Source organism: Nannobrachium achirus, assembly GCF_963921795.1.
Source record: "Nannobrachium achirus genome assembly, chromosome: 1".
Classification (NCBI taxonomy): domain Eukaryota; kingdom Metazoa; phylum Chordata; class Actinopteri; order Myctophiformes; family Myctophidae; genus Nannobrachium; species Nannobrachium achirus.
The window spans coordinates 45,619,176-45,638,872 of NC_137810.1; the positions used below are offsets into that span (position 1 = coordinate 45,619,176).

General features: G+C 41.4%; 2 protein-coding genes across 2 annotated transcripts; one reads left to right on the plus strand and one right to left on the minus strand.

The window, feature by feature from the left end:
- Positions 1-7,285: 7,285 nt before the first annotated feature.
- Positions 7,286-15,415, minus strand: ccdc124 (coiled-coil domain containing 124). The gene is made up of 5 exons (XM_080724302.1): positions 15,341-15,415; positions 13,562-13,744; positions 12,592-12,799; positions 10,745-10,850; positions 7,286-10,106 (listed from the first exon to the last, which is right to left on the minus strand). The coding sequence occupies exons 2-5, from the start codon at positions 13,718-13,720 to the stop codon at positions 9,902-9,904; spliced, it is 678 nt and encodes a 225-aa protein (XP_080580428.1). The 5' UTR covers positions 13,721-13,744; positions 15,341-15,415; the 3' UTR covers positions 7,286-9,901.
- A 1,134-nt stretch (positions 15,416-16,549) lies between these two features.
- LOC308288201 (uncharacterized protein) lies at positions 16,550-19,655 on the plus strand (the record flags this gene model as incomplete). Its single annotated transcript, XM_080729572.1, has 2 exons — positions 16,550-16,821; positions 17,558-19,655. 2 exons carry the CDS (start codon positions 16,550-16,552, stop codon positions 17,841-17,843), a joined length of 558 nt encoding a protein of 185 aa, XP_080585698.1. The 3' UTR covers positions 17,844-19,655.
- Between the last annotated feature and the right edge of the window lie 42 nt (positions 19,656-19,697).

The window sequence follows — 19,697 nt, forward strand, 5'->3', positions numbered from 1 at the left end:
GAAAGCTGTGAACAGCGTGCACACACGTGGTGCATGATTAGGCATGGGCGTGCATGATCCGTGCAATATGAATTACATGGAAGTCTATGGAAACCATGGCAACTAGGACTTCAAAGAGATTTAATTGATGGCAACATATAGAATATAACATTATACAATTGGGGTGGTTGTATTTTTTCACCCTGCTCTTCTATTATCAAGACATTTAGATCATGTCAAAGGTCATGTCTCACATAACTCTGACACAAAGTTTGACCTGATGGTCAAGATTCAGTCTGTCCCCCCGAGCAAGCAGGCTGGCTCTGTTAGCTCAATGGTAAAAATGTCAGCAACTGCGCAGGGAAACAGGTTCAAATGTAGCACATGAAAGTTACAGCTTTAATACACTGTTCTGCTCTTTCTGTGTCAGAAAGGTGAGGTGATATTGTAAATAAAATATAAATAGATACTATTTAGAAGAAAAAAATAAAACTAATAGAATACAGACAAAATAATCGATGGCCAAAGCGCAAAACCTCCTATCTGCAAAAATCACTTTGTTGGGAAAATGATAAAGAAAATGTGTGTTTAATATTAAAACCTATCAACTATTTCTAGTCACATGACATTTTTGGCAAAATGAGGGGCAGAACGATCTTGCAGACAGACTGACCATGTGCAGCATAGCCTATAGTACCCATTTCAAGTGAAATGCAAAAATCATAAAATTTGCAGGTTTTGCGCTTTGGCCCATTATGTAGTTTATGATTCACCTCTAAGTGTTTCCCGCATAACTGCTAGTTTGTACCGGAGATTTTATTGTACTTTTACATTTCAATCACTTATATAAGCATGCACAAGCACAGCTTGATGTTATTGATATATTTTTTGTGAAAGACTTTGTTTGTGACACAATCCTCAGAGTCAATTTGTCTGTGAGTGTACTGTATGTGTATAGGGAGAAAAGGGAGTGTATTTGGTTTATCTTGGTCTCTGTGTCCAGCTGTCAGTGAACGAACAGTGGTCTGTCATTAGCAGCTGACCCCCTGATGTTATAGAACACTGGTTCTCAACCTGTGGTCCGGAGCTAAATGATGGAGAGTTGGTAGCCAAATGGACCTTTATTACCTAGATCTAATTAATAAGATCTTTAACTCTTGAGAGTGTAAAATTAAATCCATTTGGTTTAATGTTATGCTCTCAAGAGTTAAATTATGGTAAACCATCTGCATTACTTAATTTACAAGTAATCTACACAATATTTGTTATTTTGATCGATGTTTGCCTGTCATCTCTCCTATGGTACCGGTACCACAGGTTTTCAGTCTGAGAGGCTAAATATCATCAAATGGTGGTCTGTGGCTCAAATGCAGAATAAATAATGGACCTTGATGTGAAAAGGGTTGAAAACCACTGTTACAGAACATTGGTTCTCAACATGTGGGTTGATTGGAACCACATGTACATTTTGCATGTAAAAATGTGCTGACACAAGAAATGTGAACGCTCAACTCTGTTGCATATTGAAAATTGTCAAGTTGTTTGTGACTGGTCTGGCGAGTAAACACGTTTGACCATTTCAAGAGCTGTTTGGCTGAAAACGACTTGTGATGAGTATTTACCATAATTATTTTACCCTAATTACCACATTTTACTATAATTTTATGGTCTAAAATAAATGTTAAAATAACAAAACAATTGACAGACTACACAATTGTTCGTTACAGGTACTGCACTGCTGTGTTTTAAAAATGTATTTCCAAACACACAGCAAACTCTATTCTGGTCATGTCATGTAATATCGCATAATAGGTGAACATTCTGAGAAAGCAAATGAACGTTCTGGGAAACACAACTAAATCACAATGTGTCAAATGTGCTATGTTGTGCACTTCGCTTGTAGATCATTTATTTCCAGCAAAGAAATTTGGTGTAGAGGGGAAAAAGGGGAGGGTAACAAAACTACCAACATAGAGACCAGGGTGACCCCAGTCAATTATATAGGGTTTAAATTGTTTAAATCAGGGGTCTTCAACAGGGGGTCCCCAGAGTTACTACAGGGGGTCCTCCAAATCTTTGAGTGATAGAAACATTTTCTTCTCCTTTTTTATATTAACCACTTGAACCCTAGCGTCCATATTCTGAGAACTTTAGCCAAAAATCACAATGCCTCGAGGCGTTGTGAGCTTGTAGATCGGCTATTTTTGGCAAAGAGCTTTGGTGTAGAGGGGAAAAAGAGCAGACTAAGTACAGAGAGAAAGGTCAAGTTTATTAAGTATTGACGGTTCAAGTGGTTAAATATCTGAAAACACAAATCAACATGAATCCAAAATACACTGATAATTGTGCTGTCAAACTATTAAACTATAATAGTATCTATGAAAAGATTGTGGGGGGTCCCTGCTTCATCTCTCTCTCAACTAGCTCCTTGGCCTGAAAACGTTGAGGACCCCTGGTTTAAATGTTACAATTTAGACTTTAGATGACACACACTTCCATCACAACTATAAATAAAGGCAGAAAAAGATTTCAATAATAATAATAATAATATAGCAAATATTATTCTTACCTTTTTTTTCCTTCCAAACTTACAGAAGTGGACAGCTACAATTAAACAGGAAGTGGTGTTAGCCAGAGTAGAGTGTTGAGAGGAGACTGTGGTGCTGCAGGACATGATGGACAGGGGGGGGGGGTTTGGACCCCCCTCCACACCCCCCCCCCCCTGTATTTAGAGGAGGAGCAGAGCTGCTGTGCGATTAGAATTCAAAGACCCGACGAATAAAGAAGAGGCAGCTGCCAGCCGACTGTGGCGGCAGCCTTTAGAAGGCGGACATCATTGCTGTCAGTAACAGTTTTGGACATAATGCACTTCCCACCCGACTGAAACGACATGCAAATAGGACATGGAGGGGTGGGAGGGGTCAAAGCATCAGGGTGCAGAGCAGATGCAAGAAAGGGAGGGAAAAAAGCAGTGGTGGAAAGTAACTAAGTACATTTACTCAAATACAGAACTTACAAGGTAAAATGGTGGTGCTTTTACTTTACTTGTGTGTGTCAATTTATTTTATGCTTTAAACTTCTACTCCATCTACATCTCACAGGCAAATGTTGTTACTGTTTTACTCCACTACAATCATTTGACAGCTTTGGTAATGTTGATTACAAAACATACATAACCATTTTTTTTTCTTATTTTTTTTTAAACATTTGGCTATTTCTATTTGAAAATAGCCGATCTACAAGCTCTTGTTTGCTCAAGTAAAATTGGAATCCAGGCCTTTTACTTAACAGTAACATTTTTTTTTTCTTGTTTAATAATGTGGTTATAAAAAGATCAGACAGACACATAGTCTGAAAGAGAAAGCGAGAGAGAGACAGCTCTGTCTATATAGAAGATTGGTGGGTTGGTGAGTGTGGCGGGGGGGGGGGGGGGGGTGGGGGGGCTGCAGATAAAGAGGTTGGAGGAACTTGTCATTGATGCTCTGTAGTTCAAAGGACTCCTCCAGACACTCTTGATCTGCTCCGACACGACACAACGTGACCTTTTTATTTCTAAACATCTGAGCGCCTGGATGAATCCAGTACAAAGACTTAATATGACTTCAATCAGAGTCTGTCACACAACAGGACTCCCTCTGGACACATTCTACCAGGAACCAAAACATGTGTCTTTTTTTAAAACAAAACATATATTGACCCTTAAATCAATGCACGCATTCGTCATGCACGCGTACGGCCACCCATTGATGCACGCCCACATGTATACGCACCATACAGTAGGTGTTAAGGTGTCTACACACCAAACAGCCTACAGGAGACTCCTTCTGACTGTACACAGACTGCAAAGAACTGCAAAAAACTAAGCACTTATTTTTTATTTTATTTTTTTCAGACGACGCCGACTGTAGTTACTGTATGGCAGTGGTGCCAGGTCTGCTCCTTATAAGCAACGTTGATCCTGTTTTCCTATAATGTTGCTAGATGTGGGTTGCTTTTGTTTGGGCTTGTTTCTGAAGTGTAGTTGCTTATTTGGCCTTGCTTTCAACATTATTTTATAAAATAACTAATGTAATAGAGTTCAGAGGTGAAACTGGTCACGCTTTTGGGCTTATTTTCATAGACCTGGTCGCGTATTTCACTCACAGAATCTGGCAACCCTAACCCGGCCGGAGGCAGCTCTGTTCTCCGTGCAGAGGAGGAAAAACACGGGCACTTGATGGACTATTACTAGCCTACTACTAGCTTTGCTTTGGATCCGATTGGAATAGGAATTGAGAGTTGAGATTGAGAATATGGTATTTAGTAAAAATATGCGACGGGAAAATGTCTCTGGCTTGTTTTGGCTTGGTTTTGGAGCAGTAGTAAACTATTCTACAACTCCCTCAATCTTACCGACGGCGAGGGGCGACTGAACAAAACTGAGCAAGTCCAGTTTTCCAGTTTTCGGTCGATAAGGTTCCCGACCCGCTGCCGAAAACCTGACGATGAGCTCCCGTTCGGCAACAGACGCTTTCCGCCGCCTTCCGCCGCCGAATCTGTGCGGTTAAAAGTGGCCTTTACATAAAGGGACCATGACGACTGATTGAGAAACAACAGCCTCAGCGTTGAATTCAGACATGCAATGCATTTGTCGTTCATGTTTTCTGATTGGTTAGGTGAGCATGTTTACACCAAAACTGGAACAATTTTGTAGTGAGCGTTGAAAACCCATTTGTGTTTTAGATATTCCATGAATTAGAAAATAAATCGCACCCAGTGTGAAGTGAGCGGTGCTATTTCTGAGTTACTTTCATTAAGCGTCCCGCAAAGCTTGGCCAATGTGGGATGGGGCATGGGGGCAGTTCTCCATTCCGAAACATCCCCATTCCGAAACCAGGTTAGCATTCACCAGTGTCGGCAGGTTAGCATTTCACCAGGTTAGCATTCACCAGCATTAGTTTTTACTGAGGTTAGGGTTAGGTTTGGGTGGTCGGAATAGTGATGTTCCGAAGTACCGATGTGTAACCAGGGGACATACAGTACGTACATGCAGAAGCGGGACATACGTACACACAGACAAAGCCAGATGTAGGAGCGGTTAGCACCGCTCAAAAATGTATAATTATTATAAGTAGTGAAAACTTTGTAGATCGTCTATTTTCACATGTCTCTGTTGGTGTCTGGAGCTTAAAGGTTTGGGAACCACAACCACTGGGCTACAGTTCATCCCAGGACCTCCTCTGTCCTGCTGGCAGCAGACAGACTGCTGGCTCAGCAGGTGTGTGTGTGTGTGTGTGTGTGTGTGTGTGTGCGTGTGCGTGTGCGTGTGCGTGTGCGTGTGTGTGTGTGTGCGTGTGTGTGTGTGTGTGTGTGTGAATGTTGCTGTGCTGGAGAAAACCTTTGTAACCGCTGACATCACTCGGCAGCTCCCTCCCACACCAGCTCATTAATTACTGGACTCTCTCTCTCTCTCTCTCTCTCTTTATTTGGTGTTTCGCCCAGGTGGGCGTGGTTAAATGTTTAAAAATGGTGAAAGGAGATGGTGCTAAAGCAAACTTACCGAGTAGGGGTGCGGCGGGTGCCGCAATTAACCTATACTTTAAAACGGACGCGGTTTGCAGAAATTGCGGCTGCAACTATGGAATATCTTCTTCATAGTTACTACCATGAATTAGCCTGGCTCCAGACTATAAACCCCGCACTCTCTGAGTCGACTTCCTAGCTTCCATGCTTCAGTCTGATGAAGCAGGCCAACGGTGAATTGTAGTGTGAACTGCATATATGTTATCGCTGTTTGTTGCACTGTTGTTTGTCCAGTTGTTTTGAGTGTTTAATGTTTACTAATGTACTGAGTTTTTTGTGTTTCATTCAGTTGGTGTGTTGTACAGCTGTACTACAAAACAATGTCCACAAAATGTTCAATTCATCAATAACGTTATTCTGCTCATTACTTCATTGATTAGTAATTGTATAATTGAGAAGCACTTTTTAAAATGCCTTCTATGTTTTTATACAAATTCTTTATACCGAATGTAATCGTTTTGTTTAAGCCCCATTGTATACTTTGTCGCACAGCAGTGTTGTTCAAAAATAATCTTTTAAACACTTTTGGGGAAGGGCAGGGTAAGCTTTTAACAAACAACAAACGGAGTAATTTTGCTCGAAAGCAGTGAACTTTTCACAGATGGCTTATTTATAATTTCTGCCTTTTCATTTGTTATGTCAGTTGATATGGTTTAATATCTACTATGCATCCCAAATAGCAGAGTTATGGCTGGACCAGCGCCTACTGTCCTGCAAGTCACACCACAGCTGGATAATAATAATGAGTATCAACGGTAATAAAATGGCTGGGCATAAAGACAAGGCTGCAACCCAACTCATAAAAACCCATTATCAACCTTAACCACTTCAGCCCTATTTAAAAAAGAAATGCAAAAAGAACATCCCAGAAAAAATAACACATTTTTCAAAAATGGCAATTGTTTTGAAAATAGCCAATCTATTAAGTTCACGACATATCTCGATGAACTTGTAGATTCTGCCATTTTCAAGTGAAATTTGGATAATTCTTTGCAAGGACGCCAGCCGGTTCAAGCTGTTAAATGTAAATACGATTAAACGTGACAAATCACATCTCAATGTGTGCCACCAGAATGGGAGATTATTAATAATGAATTAAATAAGAGGCTGTAAATCTACAAATCTGACACATTCACTACTCCACAACCCACCTAGACTAGGGGTCTTCAATGTTTTTCAAGAACCCCATAGCGAAATGAAGCAGGGACCCCTGCTACATGTATGTTAAATGTGTGTTTTCAGACATCCATGTTAAATGTGTTTTTTTTTTTGTTTTTTTTTTTTCAGACATTTAACCAACTAGAAGCTCAGCCGCCCGAGGGATATTTCACTTTCAAATAAAAGAAACATAAAAGAAATATATAAAAATAAATGAAAAAAGTAATGAAAAATTTGATTTTCCAAATTATTTATCCATATATATTTTTTATGATTATTTTATTTGAAAGTGAAATATCCCTTTAATGTAAAAATAAGAAGATATCTTAATGAAGTCCCTATGACACAAAGGCCCCCCTGTAGTAACTCTGAGGACCTCCTAGGGATCACGGACCCACTGTTGAAGACCCCTTACCTAGATCTTTGTTACAATAGGAACCAAAATTGTGGTTGGCCAAATACTCAGGTAGGAGGACGATTTACATTTGATGTGAAGGGTTCACTCCTATTGTAAGCATTCTTTGTACCCATTTTTGATTTAACAAGGTTTGTATAATCAGCTACAACAATAAGAACAACAGCAAAATGGCATTTTGAGTTCACTTTAATCAAAGTGTTTCAAACAGTACAAATAATGTACCCTGAACTGTTTGCTCATTTTCTTTATCTGGTGGCACCTCCGTTGCTGGTTTCTTTCTAAAGCACCTTTCAGAAGCGGGCGGTTGACGCGCCTTAGTAATTTCTTTTCAATGAGAGGCGGGCGATTATTTGGGACGTGCAGAGAAGTTGAGGAGCGGAGAGGCGAGCGGGCGGAGTCCCCGTGAAATTCTCGCGCGCGTGCTTGTTCACATATGTGCTCGTGGGCGGCAAGAGCTGGATTGTGGACTTCTTTGGTCATCTTTGTAAAATCGCCCGGCGTTTTCTTTACTCGCGGAGCGATTGTGTTTGTGTCTCCACCGCAGTGAGATCCCCGCTGATCCAAGCGAGAACGCCCGCATCAACCGCGGCCCGTCTGAAAGACGCTTTAGACATGTTACTCTCTTAAGCTCACGCCGGCATGTTTATTGAAGTGTACACTCATGAATGCAAGGGAAAGCATGGAAATGCAACAGGACTTTCTGCTATGGAGAAAGACACGTGGTCCACGGACAAAGTACTTAAGTTCAAAGTCTTAATTATGTTGACAAATTATTCTAATCTCTCTCAAATCTCCACCAAGCTTCCATGTTAAGTCATTAAAACCAGGAAAGCATCCGTTTCATTTTAGATGTTAGTGTTGGCTATTCAAAAACAGCAGATATACAAGCTCACTACATCTGCAGTTTTTGAGCGTTTTTGACAAATCTTGAGAACTACTGTTTTTCAAGGCCTTTGAAATAGGTTAATACATATGGAATCTGCTCTCACATCCCAATTCTGAGATTCTGTCCATTTCTCCACATCGAAGGACAACATAGGGGCTTATAATTGTACTTGTTGTAAGTGGCTCTGGATCAGAGACTCTGCCAACAGATATGCATTAACTGCAGTAGCGGGTTTCCTACCGTACCAATAGGCTCTATGCACAGCAGCCAATATTATTGTAAAGATGTCCTTACTTCCTTCACAGGTGTTATCAATTATACTAAAGAAGGATCTGTTCATTCTGGTCAAAATGATTGATATTGTGCATGTTGGCTCACTGGAAACACTATACTATACACCAGTAGGTCTTAAAGTGTCTTTGAGGGACAACTTGCACCTTGTGCACTCATGGCCATATATGGCCTACTTGTGTTGCAGCAGAGCGCATAAGTTCTGAGATCTGTGATGAGTGCTGTCTGTTCAGTATGTGGGTGGGAAGGTTGTCACTCTGTCAAGGTGCAAATTTAGGATTTGTTATCTATATCAGGTCACACTTGTTGGTGGTGACGTGGAGAACGCTGCTCTCTCATTGGCTGAAGGCCCTGCCTTTGTCCTGTCGGCCGAAAACAGACGGCACCGAAGGTAGTACTTGCGCGCTCTGCTGGCGCAAGTAATGACCCCTTATGGGTCTGTAACTCTGAGAATGTACAAATGTACTGTATTTGTACAATCTCAGAGTTATGGGGGTATGGGAAATCAAAGCCTTTGAGAACCACTGTGCTACAGCTACACTAAACGGAAAAGAGCCTTCATTAGATTCATTGGTTAACACCTGACTCTGACTGTGAAGGAAGTAAGCAAGGGGCCCAATTTCCTCCCAATATGGCTGCTGCTGTGCATAGAGCCTATTCCTTGTTCCAGTCCAGATTCTCGTGAATTTGTTTGATTGTCTCAGTGGCAGATTTGAAGCACACAGCAGATAAGTTGGCCACAGATACGGCTGCTTCATCTTGCGCTCCTCTCAGACAAAACTTTTATTTTAATGTATTTTTATATATTTTTCGAAGCATTAATATTGATGTTAATTATTATCTATGCTGCCGCAATTGTCTGAAGGAAGCCAAACGAAAATACGTTTTACTCTTATGTACCTGTATACACAATAAAGCACAACCTTGAATCAGCATGCGTTTCCGGTTCAAGTGTGTTTACGAGCCATTCAAATGAAAGCTATGAGAGACTGAACTGACAAGAATCTTCCAGAAACCCGGTACTACATTTACGCACAGAGCCTATTATCTCAAATATAAATGCAAATCACAAACGCCTTAAAGTCTCCTATTCAAATATTAAAAAATATATACTTGTATGTAAAAAACAAAACAAAAAAGAATAAGATGCCAATAGTGGGGTTGTGAACTTCAATAAATTACTTTAATCTCAAAACATCCTTCTCCACACCTCCCCTTATGGGCCCAAAATAAATCATGTAAAAATGAAACTCAGATTTCTCATCGCAGGGGCCTGCTAACACACAAATCATCAAAGTCAACAGGGACCTCAACTGGCTGTCTGTGTGTGTGTGTGTGTGTGTGTGTGTGGGGGGGGGGGGGGGGGTTCTCACTAAACCTTGAATCAAACACAAGTTCAACTTCAAAACTGAGCCCTACTTACGGCGCTTCCTCTCTGAAAGGGTGGCGGCGTGCGAGGGCCTTCGTGAGCAACACTTTCATACTAGGGTGAAGTTGTTAGACGTAACGATTTCCATGATAAGGCCCCAATGTGCATACAGGTAGACTGTTTTTAGTTATTTGAATTGGAGCTCGTGGGTGAGGTGGGGGTGTGTGAGGGGTGCCGTTCACTTGGAGTTGTAGGAGGCAAAGCGCTGGTTCAGGGGATTCTCGGGGGATTTCACCCATTCTTTCTTGAGCATCTGCTTGAGCTGCGACAGCCGCATGCCGGGGTTCTCCATCTTGACGCGGGGCATGTTGAGCTCCTCCCAGGCGTTGTAAGCCGCTTTCATCCTGCGCTCCGGGTGCCGGTCGAGGTCTTCAGGACCCGTGCTGGAAGGGGGGATGGGTTATCATTAGGAAGGTTACTATATTAGTACCACTCTTATCAATACTGATTATTGGTCCGGTATTTTATCAATACTCTTATTATCAGTTATTTTCAGACCAAATTTTACTTGGACGTTATTTTTCTATGGTGTTCCAAACATAGAAAAAACACAATAAGTTTAGAGTCTCTATTGCAAAGTACGGTACATATTAACCTACTATATGTTCTGGTGGAAAAGTAATACGCCACCAAAATGACATAAAACCTGTTATTTCTAAAACTGGCACGCTCATTTTGCAAACGCTACATTTGTGCAATTACAATATTTCAAAACATCACTGTCTTGTGTTAGTTTTATGGACCAACAGATGCCAGACTTTGGCACGATTACGAGTTTCTATTGGAGAACATTTTACTTATAAACAAACAAAATAAAATTCAACACAAATAAAATCTTGTATTCCTACAAAACGAGTGGAAAAATAAGCAAGCTACCTCACAAACTCCTTAGAGCCGGCGATAAGTGTGTGATCAGCATAATTTCAAATGAAAACACTCTAATGTGAACTGTGAACAGGCCTTAATAGATACTCAAACCTTAGCGGATGCTTCTGTTCACACAGTGGACATTGACATTTACCTGAGGACAGCGATAGCGTCCTCTATCGTTCTGGCCTCCTCTGTGCCCTCGTCAGGGACAATCCTGTTGACATTCTCTTCCAGAGGAGTGTCCAGGTGGGTTGGTTCTGTGTAAGAAAACAAAAAGCAACATGACCAACCTGCAGTAGTTGCTAGTGCAGCAAAAGAGATCGCACTCCTGAAATTGCAGCCTGAAAGGTTTGGTAACCCTTGTGTCGGAAAGTCCGACCAAGCCGGAGCCACCACAGAGATTCGAACCCCTAGTCTCTGACGATGGGCAGGAATAGTGGTCAAAGGGCCACAATGGAAATAAGCTCTCTAGCGCTTTTTGTGTTTTATGCTTTTGACAGATCGTAGTTTCAAATGTGTACGTTGTTTTCCCCGTAAAGTAAAGCCCTGCTTCATCATACAACTAACAAGGCTGTCGCACAAAACTAGTGAAAAGAGCAGATCTACCGGCACACAACGCCCCACACTGTAGATCTGCTATTTTCACTATTTTAAAACCTTTTTAAAATGATGAATACAAAACGAACAGTTTTGGACATACAAGGTTTAAATTCCACCCGACAACTACGATATGCATTCATGCATTATTTGTTTACAAATATTGAGACTGCACACGCACTTGCCGGTTACACGTTATCAATTCCCAAACCTGTTGTTTTGAGGAGTGTTGGTTTTGCCCATTATGACAGATTCAACGTGTAGACTGGTGAAGTTAATGTATAACTCTTGGTAACTACTGTACTGTGGGAACGAGCACAGTAGGACTGCATGTAAACAACCTTTCAATGACCACTTACGCACAAAAGGATAATGAGAATATTATGTCCCAGTATGCTCTTCCTCTTATAGATTGAAGATTTCCTATTGTTGCATTTTATATACAAGTACACAAGGGTAAGAATTGTAGCAGCAGAAATAAGCAGATTTAACAACAACAAAAACAATATTGAAGAAAGTACTGTCTGTATGTACAACTGTCAAATTCCTAGTACTTCTGAAATATTTCTTATCAGTGGGGTCTTATGTGGGACTTTGACAGATGGGTTACTTGTCACGCAAAAAAGGGTGAAATCCCCCAAAAGCAGGAGAAATGCTGGCACGAGTCGTGCAGGAGAAATGGTCAAAAACAAGGAGACTACTGCCAAATCCAGGAGGGTTGGCAGGTATGCCATGTAGTTGGCTTGAGACTTTCTACTAGAATCTCTGTACACTCTCATATTTAAATTAACAGGATATTACAGTGTAGGCCCCAAAGATAAAGAAAGATAGATCAAATGGCCGAATGCACATCGTCTCTGTCGGTGGAAACCTCATTATGTTCCAAAACTGTTACTTTTCAGGATTCAAATAAAAAAGATAGCAAAAGTACCAGATAAACAAGCTCAAAACTTTGTGCTGCATTTCGAGCTTATGCTTATTATCAACCAGGTCGTTTTTTTATGAAAAAATTAAAATAAAATTGCCCCGACACCAAGGACCAGGGGTCCTTCAGTGGATTCCCAGATAAATAACGGATAGTTACGGTAGTAACCAAATGAACCTTAGGTGGCTGTAACTCTGAGAGTGTAAAAATGGAACAGGTTCATTTGGTTCCATTTATCCACTCTCAGAGTTATGGTGGTCCGTTGTCTTATGCAGGGGGCTCTCAAAGTGGGGTCCGGGGACACCCAGGTTCCACTATACATAATCTATTTTTTTTTTTATCTTGTATGGGGTTCTTGGCACAAAATTCAGATGGGGGTCCGCGGCTAAATACACATCAATTTGGGGGTCCTTGACATGTCAAAGTTTGAGAACCACTGGCCTAAATGAATGCACATCAAACTGGGGGTTCTGTACCTTTCTGTTTGGCCTCTGTCGTCGTTTGCTCCTTCTGCTGCTCCTGCTCGATACGTAGCGTCTCCTCGATCTGTGCCCGGGTCACTTTACCCAGAGGGATCTCCTTGGGGGGTCCCCTGGCCCTAAGCGCCGCACTCTCCTCATCCAGGAGCCTCTGATTCTCCTTCTTCCTCTCCAAAGCTTCTAACCTCTTCTTCTCTTTATCATCCTAGAAAAAGGGCAAAGTATATATTTTTTCTTTTTTTTTGCATTGTTCTCTGGATAGGCTTAAAAAAACAGTTATACAACCCAGTGTGGTGTTTATTTAACAGTGATTGGTTGGCTCAGAAAGAAACCACGTCACCGTTTTGCTCTTAAATTTAGAGTAGCCGATTATTTATTTTTAACCCTTTTTACCTCCCAATTTAGTTGTTATGACAATTAAACAACCCTAGCAAAAACATATAATACAGCATCACAATAATTTTAACGTCATCATCCATATTTTATACTTTGGATATATAAAAAAAATAGGAGATCACACACTTCATAGCGTGAGCTTGTCGACTAAATTGCATGTTTGCTCTTTTAAATGGACTGAAATAAAGGTTTACTACTACTACAGTACGCGATAATGGAATCTGTAGGAGACCTCTGTAGGAGGTTGAATAAATTAGAAGGCGCGGCTTGTGATTGGCTGGAGCGGAGGTCGGAAGCGCTCGGCTGTTGTCACTTGGACCGAACATTAACCTCTATGCCTAAACCTAACCCTCCCTAACCCTAACCTCAGTTACCCTGACGCTGGTGAGTAGCTAACCTGCCGACGCTGTTGAATGTTAACCTGAATAACCTCTAATGCCTAAACCTAACCCAAACCCTAACCTCAGTAACCCTGACGCTGGTGAGTAGCTAACCTGCCGACGCGTGTGAACCGAAAAGAAGCGCTCCTTCCCCCACCGTCTCCTACGGATTCAATAATAGCCTACAGTACCTTCCTCTGCTCCTTCTTCATAACATGCTTGTCGTTGTCTTCCCACATAGCATCTTCCTGCTCCTTCTTCTTCTTGGCGTCGGCCACAGCCTTGGCCTCGGCCTTGCGGGCTTTGGCTGTGACCGCCTTGGAGTTCTCACCCTGGAACTTCTTGGGCATGCCTCCTCTGGCCACGTGTTTCAGCTGAGAAGAACAGCAAACATCAACAGTGTGTCAAGTGTCACGAATCACGATCATGACATTTTAATTGACGATCAAGTGTCACACACAATTGCTAACAAGGATTTAATTCTGGGTTTAAACATGGCAATTCTGTTTGGCTTTCACGCTTCGTAAACAATGCTGAACAGGGCAGATTTGTTAGTAACAAATACAAAGAATGGACCCACTTGTACTCACCCACTTTGAGGGTCATCAAAGTGGGTCGGGCACTAATGCAATAGGCTAGATTCTAGGCAGGCAGACAGACAGCTGTCAAGCTGGGCAGGGGCCCTCACCAGTTAAACAGGCACAGAACTGTTGGTGTTAGGAGTAGGCCTACATGTTATTGAATCAAATTATTTATTTTCCATCATGGGGAATGATACATGACATTGTCCTGGGCCAGTGGTTACTAGTGGGGGCCTTGGTGGCAATCATGGGAATTTTGTATAGGAAAAAAGACAGGACAATACAGTTCACTGATACAAGTTCTACTACAAGGATTTAAACCAAAGAAAGCTCAATGGCTCGTTTGCATGTCCTTTTGAACTCAATTCATAATACAAAAGACATGATGTTGTCGGTGGCAAATTTTATATTTTGTTTTTAACATTATAATGTTTATTATGATCATAATAAGACCTCCGAGGTGGAAAGTCTGGTAACGTGAGGTTAATAAGACCTTGACTGAGTGTCAGTCTCCAGGTTTTCTTTAGAATAATATGTATGACACTAATTTACTATGACACTATGGCACAAATTAGGAGTCTGCCAGTAAGTGGTTCTCAAACCAATTTTTTTTCAAGGACCCCCATAACGCTTGAGTGTGTAAAACGGAACTGTCCACTTGGTTAGTCCTGTAGGGGTCCATTTGGAACACCTTCAAGGAACGCAGACCCACCTCAACCCACTTTGAGGCACTAGTCGTATACATTTAGGGCTAGCTCTGTTTCTGGTAAGTCCATGGCAAAAGTAGAATTCTGACAAAACGTCCCCCACAAGGCAATGAACTCTGATTATATTATGATCGATGTGTTACTTAATTATTAATTAATATGTGTTGTAGTAAAGTATACATGATTAGAACATGCTTAAACATTGAACAATTGCTGCAAAAACAAGAAGTTGAAGGATACAATTAAATCTAATAATGATCTGCATGTTCACATCATGTATACTTTACTTACATTTTATAATCTTTTACACTTTGGACAACATAGACAATTTTACATCGAGGTGCCCAGATGTCCCTAGCAGTGCCCACCTATCTTGTACCCATAAGTGAGCCTAGTGATGACAGAGATGCGAAACGTAACGAATTACACCCAACAGTAGGCACCACTCATTCATTCTCGTTGCAACCTACTAGCAAACCAGAAACCAGCTAGTGCTAGATGGCATTAGCCTGTTAGCTACATAAACAACGTTGTCTTCAGTTATTTATTTATTTATTCTCAAACCGACTCGCCGTCTGATATTTCAACCTCCTTGTGTATGGATTATGGAAGAATTGTTCGGTATCCATATATGAGAAAGTATAAATGTATAAGTTAATGAGAAAGGAAACAATAGTCATACCTAAATGACAAAATGTTGTTGTTTCGAAGAGGCATCTGGCCACCCCCTCCTCTTTAAGACTGCGGCGCACTCTGATGACCTACTAGCAGCAGCAGTGTTTGTGAAACGTAGGGTTGCGACCCATTTTGGGTCGATTTATGGGTCACGAGCTCACGACTCACGAGTAAATATATATATTTTTCTTCTTTCTTTTTTCCTACGGTCGTTCATTCATTCATTCATTTCATTGTATTCTGTTCTGTTCTGTTCTGTTCTGTTCTGTTCTGTTCTGTTCTGTTCTGTTCTGTTCTGTTCTGTTCGGGTTGTTTTTTAAGAGGCCCTGCAATAAGTGATCATATTAACAAAAAAGCTATTGAACATAACTTGATTATATTCAAATCAAATAAAGTAAACAATGGATAGACAATTATAATGAGTGTATATAGGAGATAAATTGACCAACAAGTTATATGGTTGTAACCTAAATGTGAAAAAAATATAGGCCTACTTACAAATAAGTTATTTGTAGATAGTGTCCACTCAAATTATATGGCTTCATCCCCAGATTTGTACACAGTAGAATATTGCTTTACATTTTGAAAAGTTGAATATCGGACATTCTGCATAATGAGTATTTTACTTTTGATACACCAAAAGGAGTTCACCCCCCAAATGACCTTTGACCTTTCTATTGATTACTCACACCATGAAGACTTGAGTTCAATAATATTTTGGGGTTTTTGTCACATTCCTAATTCCTAAGACAATAATTTGATTACAATACATTTCCCTAAAATAAAATAAAATGTCTTAGGAATGCGACAAATACAAATATATATATATATATATATATATATATATATATATATATATATATATATATATATATATATATATATATATATATATAATATTGAACTCAAGTCTCCATTGGTGTAGAGGGGAAAAAGAGCAGACTTGTGCGGACAAACGATTAAACTATATGGAATCAATCTATGAACAGGTTGTGGGGGTCCCTGCTTCATCTCTCTCTCAACTAAGTGGTCCTTGACCTGAAAACGTTGAAGACCCCTGGATTAATAAATGTTTGAGAACCACTGCAGCACTGCAGCACACACACCTTATCATCACCCCCTCCCTCTCAGTCTCTGCAGTAAGCAGGGGCGGCCGCGGGGGGCGCCATTTCACAGTCAACCGTCGCGCGTCTCAATGACGTAAAAAGGCAGCATTATGGAGCGAGGGAGCGAGCCTGACAAAAGCGTCCAGCCTGGAACCGAAGCCGCCCAGGCCGACCGCCTCAACCCGGCCAGCGCGCACAGCAAACGGCTCAAAGAACTGCAAAATGCCGCCCTGCAGACCACGCTAATAGCAGCGCGAATGGAGGCGGCGAACCTATCCGACGTGGCGGCGGACACCACCACCGGCGACGCCGACGCCGAGCGGCACGCCGGGGAGGGTGAACCCTCGAACGGCTTGTCCTTCCGCAGCAGTGGCGTAATAAAGTAACTACAGTACATTTACTCAATTATTACCGTACTTGAGTACAAAGCAGTGGCGTGAAGTGACTAGGTGCATTTGCTCAAGTACTGTACTTAAATATTAAGCTGTGGTGTAAAGTAACTAAGTACATTTAAGTACTGTGCTTAAGGATAAAGCAGTGGTGTAAATTATCTAAGTACATTTACTCGAGTACTGTAACTGAAGTACACATTTTGAGGTTATTATTTGTACTCTACTGGAGTGTTTCCAATTTTCAACACTTTCCATTTTGATTGATTGATTGAAGACTTTATTAGAAGTTTGCATAGGAAAAGGTACAGTTTCATGACGGTACAGTTCACTGGTACAAGGTCTACTAAAAGGAGATCGCAGAAAAGACTAAGCTTATTTCCACAGGAAACCATTTAAGTATCTCATATAACATTGAATGACAGACGAATAGAACAGTACTATGCAGTAGATAGTCATTTCTACTTCACTACATCTCTGAGGAAAATAATGTACTATTATTCGAAAACTTTTGTCACTAGTTACTTTGCAGATGTACATGTATGTATTGTATTGTATTATATATATTGTATTATATTACAAAACGTACATTAACCACTTCAACCCTATTTTATACATGGGCTATATTTGAAAATGGCCAATCTACAAAGTGTTGTGTGCTTGCCTGCTTGTGGTACTGCTGCTTTTACTGAAGTAAAACATTACTTTTTTTCCACCACTGTCCCACAGCCAGTCGGCGGCCCCCCATCATGGTCCTCCTCATCCATCGCAGAGCGACGACCGAGAGCCGGCTGACGGCGAGGAGGACGAGGAGAAGACGGACACGAACGTCCGAAAAGAGGCGTCGGAGCAGGAGAGGACCCTGACGGACCACCTGAACAAGCGTCTGCTGTCCTCCTTCCTGGAGAAGCTCAACGAGCGGGACCTCCAGGCTCTGCCGGGGGTCCAGCGGCTGGACTGCGCCGTGGCGGCCGGCGAGGAGGACTCGAACAGGGCTGCCGCGGACGACTGGTGATGATGGTGGTGGTGGTGGTGATCCTTCTGAACATTCAATAGGATGTATGCACAGCAACCATTTTGGAGGGAAGTCGGGTCTCTTCTCACTTCCTTCACAGGTGTTACCAGTGATACTAATAATAATACTCTGTTCCATTCTGGTCAAACAGACTCGGGGTGCTGATACTGTACGCTTTGGCTCACTGGAAACGCTCTGCTACACCAATGGGTCTCAGAGTGTCCTCCAGGGACTCTTCATGGTTCCTTGGGGGTTTCCAAATGACCCTAACCCTAACCTCCGTGGGGTGAGTCGCTAACCCTCCGACGCTCCGTTGTCGAAATGATGGTCGTTTCGAAAGAGCGAGATTTCCCCTTTCCAAATGACCTCTTAAAAGGTGTGTAACTCTGAGAGTGTACAAATGGAACGAACCAAATGTACCCGTAGGGTCCATTTGGTTCCATTTGTACACTCAGAGTTATGGGGGTCCTTGAAATAAAAGGTTTGAGAACCACTGTGCCACATGAAATGGAACAGAGCCTTTATTAGTATGATTGCTAACACGTTTGGAGGAAGTGAGAAGAGACCCAACTTCGCTCCAATATGGCTGCTGTACATATATATTGTTGCCCAAAATAGCCGATCTACAAGCTCACAGCTGGAGCATAAATTAGGCAAAAAGACCAACAAAGGGCCCCCTAGACAGACAGACAAACAACAATAGGGGCCCTCAAGCAAAGATGGGATCATGAGAGACAATGTACATTTAATTCCACAACAGAAAGTCCTGTTTTGACCCCCGGTCTGTCTATACAATATTCTGCTCAAGTTTTGAGTGTCATGATGATCATTTTGAGTTGTAAGCTTCGTATGAATGTGTGTGAAAGGACATGGTACAATAAAATGGCATGAATCAACGCTGGGGTATTTGTTACTCATTGGCTCATTGTTGAGGCCTCTGTGGGGGAAGAAAAAATCTGTCTCTTGGTGTTTGGGCTGGTCATTATAGTAACCTTGGATCAAGATGTATTTTATCAAGTCTGACTTTTGAAAGCTGACAAGTCTGACTTTTGAAAGCTGAAGTGAGACTCAATAAAATGCATCTATGATAGCAGACTTGGTTACAGTTCACTTGGTCTGGAAATAAAATGTACCATCGAGTTGGTAGTAGGGTAGACCCTATAATGCAAATATATATTAAGTGCCTTGTGAACTATATAGGACTAGGTGTATAGTAACATGGACATTGACAACATATTTAAAAATGCCAACCTTCCACTCATCTTTATTTTAACAGCAGTATAATCAACAAGTACCACAGGAGCTTTGATGCAAAATATACCAGAGAAGTGTGTGTGTGTGTGTGTGTGTGTGTGTGTGTGTGTGTGTGTGTGTGTGTGTGTGTGTGTGTGTGTGTGTGTGTGTGTGTGTGTGTGTGTGTGTGTGTGTGTGTGTGTGTGTGTGTGTGTGTGTGTGTGTGTGTGTGTGTGTGTGTGTGTGTGTGTGTGTGTGTGTGTGTGTGTGTGGGGGGGTGTTAGAAGTTCAAAGAGGAGTTAACATTTATAACCATCAAAACAAAACAAAAAACACCATATAAGTGCTCACAGGCAAACTCATCTCACATCTCATGTATTACTCAAATCTTTACTCAAATCTTTACAATTTTCTCTTGTATGAGAAACCCAGCTTGAGATTTCAAGCCGGGTGTCCCGACTCCCGAGTCTAACTAATATCTGTGAAATGTCCTGTTTTTCAAACATTCACTTTTTCCCGGTTGACACCACACCTCATTGTATCTTTACCTGTATGGATATGTGTGACAATAAAACTGAACCTAAAGAACCAATTAAAAATAATTTGAGTGCTGCTTACATA